The sequence below is a fragment of the Pygoscelis adeliae genome, unplaced genomic scaffold, assembly GCF_000699105.1.
Source record: "Pygoscelis adeliae isolate BGI_AS28 unplaced genomic scaffold, ASM69910v1 Scaffold72, whole genome shotgun sequence".
NCBI classification, from domain to species: domain Eukaryota; kingdom Metazoa; phylum Chordata; class Aves; order Sphenisciformes; family Spheniscidae; genus Pygoscelis; species Pygoscelis adeliae.
Window position 1 is genome coordinate 2,983,846 of NW_008824286.1, and position 6,045 is coordinate 2,989,890.

General features: G+C 42.1%; 2 protein-coding genes across 2 annotated transcripts in view; one reads left to right on the plus strand and one right to left on the minus strand.

The window, feature by feature from the left end:
- Nucleotides 1-3,808: 3,808 nt before the first annotated feature.
- Nucleotides 3,809-4,925, minus strand: ADIG (adipogenin). The gene is made up of 2 exons (XM_009318695.1): nucleotides 4,799-4,925; nucleotides 3,809-3,834 (listed from the first exon to the last, which is right to left on the minus strand). Exons 1-2 carry the CDS (start codon nucleotides 4,923-4,925, stop codon nucleotides 3,809-3,811), a joined length of 153 nt encoding a protein of 50 aa, XP_009316970.1.
- Nucleotides 4,926-5,603: 678 nt separating this feature from the next.
- Nucleotides 5,604-6,045, plus strand: part of ACTR5 (ARP5 actin-related protein 5 homolog (yeast)) — a 12,357-nt gene continuing 11,915 nt past the window's right edge. The window contains exon 1 of the mRNA XM_009318696.1: nucleotides 5,604-5,614. Within this exon, the coding sequence (XP_009316971.1) occupies nucleotides 5,604-5,614 (11 nt within the window). The remainder of the gene's footprint in view (nucleotides 5,615-6,045) is intronic.

A 6,045-nucleotide genomic window follows, 5' to 3' on the forward strand; every position in this document is an offset into this window, starting at 1 on the left:
CTCATCCACCGGTACGCCAACCTTAAACCTCCACCCCGGCCCGCTCCCCGCCGGGCGAAGAAGCGGGGCGTCCCCAAAGGTGATGTACCCTAGCCCAGGGTCACCCTCTGGGCAGAGGGGGAGACGGAGGTTTCCTCGGCAAACAGTTGAGGAACAGCAAATATTACTTTTTTTTTTGCTAAATAAAGGACCTATGAAAATAAAGATGTGGACAAACAAGTTTTATTTAAGAGCATACTGCTCTGGACAAATATTTGGACATGCGGACATCAGGGGATGGGGAGGGAAAGACAGGTAAACGTAAACAAGGCACGCTTCATCACGAGTGCAGGTTAGCGCAACCACTGCACAGTCTGCCCGTGCCAGACTCTGGGGAGACACCATTACTTCACACGAGGAGCAGAGACAAGCGTTTTCACAAACGGCAATGTACTTTTCAGGATGTGACTTCCTAATTCAGGACCTCTTTAAAAAAAGGTTGTTGAATGCCTGCATCAACGCCAGGAGCAAACAGCTATTCTGTTCACAGCCTGACAACTGGATGAACCCTTAGGCCACAAAATTATAGCTCATCTTAGCCCCACCAACCTCCTCGCGGTCCCACCAACCGCACAAACCAATCTGTCGATGGGTGCCTCTGGGGTGTAATCTAACCCTCTACCAGCCTGCCAGCTGTGCTGAAAAGGCATATCCCGGACAGAAATGAAGGAAATTATGCTCAGTACCTGCTAAGGGCTTAATTATTTCTTGTTAATTGGAGGTAGGCTGGTTTCATTTGTTAGACCTGAGCATTGAAAAATTGTTTCCTACTTTAAGAACTCACAAGTTGGAGATCAGAAAAGCGCTAACAGCAGTATGAGTAAAATAATCACTGGGCTGTACCGCATTTAAACTCCAGTAAGAACCACTACTGAGAGCTATTGCCTTGATCTTATTTGTCTGAAATCAAAGATTAGTAGCGGTGAACAGAGAGCATCACTGGTGCCAGTGTAGTGTTTGGTCCTTATTAAAAAAAAAAAGGCAAGTCATCTGTGTGCACCCAAGCACTGGACAAGAGGCTGGCTGCTGTTGTCCATTTAATATTTAGCCAGTCAATGCTGTTTACTCCGAAAGTAGCTGTTGTGACCCGAGTGTGTCTCGACTTAGTTTGACTAGGTTTCCTTTTCAGAGACTTAACCCCCCTCTGCCATGCTGTAGTAGCTCTCACTGATAGTAAATGGGACTGCTGCTAATGGTCGTGGGACTACCTGCTTTATTTCCACCCTGAGGTGGTTCTCCGAGCTTCATCACTCTGTTCCAGTTTGCTTATATCTCCTCCCCAGGACTGAAGCTAACAGCCCTCTGCTCTCCAGCCTCAGGGAGCCCAGGATTTTCACAATTTTTTCACCCAGCAAAACAAACAGCTGAGCCGTGTAGATAATCAGAGAGGATGGCAGCAGTTGAATCCTCAGGACATTAGAGATCTGGAGCAACTGGCAGACCAGGTTCCAGGTGAGAGAAGAAAGCATGGTGCACAACAGCTGATGAAGAAAAGGAAGAAGAGAATTGTCATGGCAATGATGTTTTCAAAAGAGGTTCAATTTTCAGTAGGATATAAATGATGCGAGACCATGAGTGCTTGTTCCCTTCCCTCACCCACCCTCGGGTGACTATGAGTATTATGTCCTAGACGGGCCAAGTTTAAACCCCAGCTCTTCAGACTGCTCTGTTCACTTGTATGTGTGAACATACGTTCACTTGAACAACAACAATGAAAAAAAACATCTTACTGCACTGACTTGGTACTGCTTTGGTGGTGTTAGTGAGGTCAAAAATACTTTGACTTGAGATATTACTGATTCCATGCTAAAGCTCAGCTTCAGGGTGTGCTAGACGAACAACTGCAGCAATTAGCTGCAAATAGCAGTCCTTAGCTATTTCAGCCTAATAAAGGTTACTGCTCCAGCAAAGCTGGTCAAAGTAAGTGTGGGCGAGTACCTCAGTTGCTGCAATTCAAAAATCCAAGCAATGTAAATGAGTAGACAGGACCGAATAGTGATAGTGGAGGCACAGACCAGCTTTCCCTTCTCAGCCCCTTCTGCAAAGCAACATACAGTCAAGGCACAGGGAAAAAGAAGACGCACAAGACACTAAGTTCTTCCACTGCTTCAAATATATCTTTTAGCATTTGTGTAAAACCTAAGAGGATTAGGACTGCCGTGTTTGCAAAGAGACCTCTGGTTCAGCTCTTACTGAGCAAGTGAAATACGCCTAATTTTTAGTCACATACTCCACTGTAAGAAATCTGAAGCAGCTTTTAAAAATACATAATATCAGCCATAAGTACCAGGAGAGATTCTGTATAAAGTTGAGCTAAACCTCTTACCTTAGAGGAATAGGTAGCCATTTTCACTGTTTCAAATTAATTTCTCAAGGACTTTTTAAATATGTATACATATCTTTAAATATATATACACATACAATACACATATTTGGTAGCTATTCTGTACAATTTTGTGTTACCTTTACCCTGTCTACAACAGGAGTCATTCCAAATAGGGAAGACAGAAAAAAAATACCTTGTTAGTCATTAACCAAGCAGAAACCAATCTCTTACTCAAGAGGCTGGGGAGTCAGGCAAAAGTGAAAAGAAAAAAAAAAAAATCAGAGCTGAGGCACAAAAGCAGTAGATATGCAAAGGGGTAGTCTGGTCACGCTACTCACCATCACGATGTTACAGAGATCACTCTTCTCAGTGTGGGAAGGTCTTATCTTCTGGCTCTGAGACCAGCTGTCTGAGACTGCAGCAAGAAGACTTTGTTTTTGGCTTTTTGGTTTTGAACTCAGATAAGCAGGCTTGGGCCCCAGTTTTCCCAGAGATCCACTGGATTCTGTCTCCTCTTGCGTTTCTATACTGGATGTGTCATTCTGGTTTTCTTCCTCTGTTGGTTCATCCTCAAATTTAGAGTCAGAATCAGGCTCATCAGATTTTTGGTTTATTTCTTCTGCACTAGGCATCTGCACTAGAAAGAGGTTTAAAGAGAACACATAAAATACCTGTACGTGACTTTTTCTCCTAGCTGCAAGCCTTACATGCTAGAAGCTGGGCAAGGTTCTTCTGAATGTTTTTCAGCTGAAATAAAGGATTTCCAACTAGGCAATAAGAGGCCTGTACAAGTGTTTGATTTTAACCAATTAGCTCTTAATCAGCAACTATATTAAAGGAGGAGCTGGAACACACACTGCTTTTTAATTGTGCCTGCTGTAAACTAGGATAAAATAAGTGGATAGGACTGAATTAGGAAGTTATTAAAAGGAGCACTGTTTTATTTTTCTCTCTTAAGAGTGATTGCAAAACTCTTTAATGTTCTAATCCTGTAAACACACTAGTATGTAAAAAATTTAGTAATGTGTCTAGTCTTATTGGTTAAAATGGATTGTAGAACATTTGTGGAAATCCTTGGAGGCCTGGTGCTAATAACAGTCGCTATAGGGCCAGAAACTGTGAAGGTAAATGCAGTAGATGTGACCTGAAAATCTAATTTGAGGCGTCAAGGTATTCTGGAGTTACTCTGTCCAGGCAAAAAGCTGATACTCAACCTAAGTGTAAGTATGTGGCAGAGCTACCCTTTACCTATGCAAAATAAATATTTTATTTTGCTCTTCAGGCATCAGCAGTAAGCCGTGCCTGTGCTGCTCAGGGTAGCTTGTACAGATTGTCACAACCTCTCACAACCTGCGCTTTTCAATTGCTATGCTCGGTTACCCACAAGAGTGCACTTGAGTGTGTGGAGGGAACATACTTTACTACTGCAGCAAGCAGAGGCTGTTATGAGCATCGGCTGTGTGCGAAGCCTGCAAAATGGGAGCTGAAAGTAAAAAACTCCACGTGCGCACACATGCGGGACAGGAAAGGAGGGAGGAGCACAAGCCTCTGCTGTGGTGAGTACCTCCTGTTCCTCTGCTGTCTGGGGGTATTGTCTCGTCGTCGCTATGCCTATGGGATCTATTGTAGGACCGGATACCACGTTATTAAGCAAGAACAGAGGGCACCAAATAGAAGTAAAAGCTTGCTGAAGTAAAACTTTGTTCTTATTTTCCTTCCTACAGCTGTTCTGCAAAGGCAGAATTGCTGCTTTTGAACTTACCATCGATTCCTCAGCTGGGATTGCTTATGCTCCAGGATTACAGCAAACTAGCAAGGCTTTATCCTCCTGAGTACATCAACAAGCCTATTATTAGCCTAAACCAAAGCCTGTTATTAGTTACTGACATGTTAGAAATAAGAATCACTGGTAGATCAGAAAGAGATGCAAAATACACAAATAAATGAAAATGTATGTCCTGTTCCCTTCAAAAGTGTTCTATCAGCTTCAGCATTGATAAAAGAATCCCTTTACAGCTCCTTGGTAACATTCCCCCCCCCCCCAAAAAAAAAACAAAAACAAAAAAGTGTAAGAGAACTATAATGCCTGACTTTTAAAGTGTACAGAATTAGAGAGTTAGGTTCGCTTTCTGGGGATTTTTTTATATAAATTTACAAAAATTACTTGCCTTTCTTAAATTAAATTACCTCTGAGAAAAAGGGAGAGGGTAAGGAAGAACAGCTGGCGGTAGCTTGTCTTCTTACAAGCATTTTTAACAGAAAAGCCTAATAATTTGAGTTTGGTTTTCCATATGCTACCAACAGTACTGAAAAACCCTTTAGTTTCCTTCCGTGACAAGTGGCATTAGCCTAAAAATAGCTAGCTTTAAAGGTGAAGCTAATAGATAAAGCCTTTATGCAGGAGCATTTTATCTGATCAACTGCAGAACTTACCTTCATTAAGTAGAAGCTGTAGCCAGATAATCATTATGACCAACAGCATTACAAATGGCAAACAAAACCAGAAGAAAAGAAGAGGAAAGGTCAGATCATTCACCAAAGGAACCAGAGGATACTTCATTGCTTGCTTCAGGTTACGCTAAGTTTAGGACAGCTTGCCTGCTCCGCTTTACTAACTACCTTTTAACAACTCTCATTGCAGCACTGTGTTAATCGCAAGAAGACGGCTGATGTACTCAGCATGGGTGGCAAAAGGGACGGCCCTGTGCTATGCAGGGAGGGAGCGACAGGGATTAAATACGGGATAAGAACAACCGAGAACTTCTGATTTGATGCTCCTTCCTTCGGCTGCTATTTAAGGGATAAATACAAGTTAGGAAGCTTTCAAGGCTTGTGTTAAAACGGTAGTTAAAGGTATGTTTATGTCCTTAGAGACAGGGGAGATAACCAAGCGCTTCAGCCACTTTGAAACTGGGTAACCAAGGTTGCTTTTGAGAAATCAGTAAAACAGAATCAACCCTGCAGAGATGGGTAGAGGATGACTAGCTAAAAATGACTTCTCCCAGGCCCTTTTATTTGACATGGAGCACAAATATGTCCCATATTAACATGGTCTCTATTTTTAGCCTACTCTCTGTTTCCATCTATTAGTTAATCCATTAGGAAAATAAACCTTTAATTGCTTTTCTATCTCCCTTGCCTCCAGGAAAGGCAAGCTAGCATGTTTCATAGGATACATGTCTGTAAATGTATTGCTTAATAGTAAAGGAGTTCAGTAGTGATCAAAGTAGGAACAGATATGCGATTTCGGTAACTTGATATTCATCACACTGTGTGTTTCTCCTTCAATAAAATAAAACCATTATCTATCGCTTACCTCACAGGGGGTTGTTTGACTAAATTAATTGTTTGTGTAGGTCTCGGTAAACCTTAAAGAGAGCAGCTATGTAAGTGCACATTACGAATGATTGCATGCATTTAACGTTCCTGCTTGTGTGCTTGTTTGTTTTTATGTAGTAACAGCCCCTTGAAATGAGCGTTTTAATCCCAGGATCTAAATGAACTTTGCAAATTCTTTCTAATTCACGCTAACAACACCGCTGTGTGATAAAAAAAGCTATTATCCCTACATTGTGCATTGGGTAAACAAGTGAGAAAAGCCACTAACGACCTGAGCCTCAAGGACGCTGGATATTTGCAGTCCCCTTTCACACAGCGGGGGTTGCAGCGTGGTGGCATCT

Coding starts and splice junctions, on each gene's coding strand:
- ADIG (XM_009318695.1), bottom strand. CDS start 4,925: ATGAAGTATCCTCTGGTTCCTTTGGTGAATGATCTGACCTTTCCTCTT. Junction 3,835..4,798: donor ACAGCTTCTACTTAATGAAG/GTAAGTTCTGCA, acceptor CCCATTTTGCAG/GCTTCGCACACAGCCGATGC.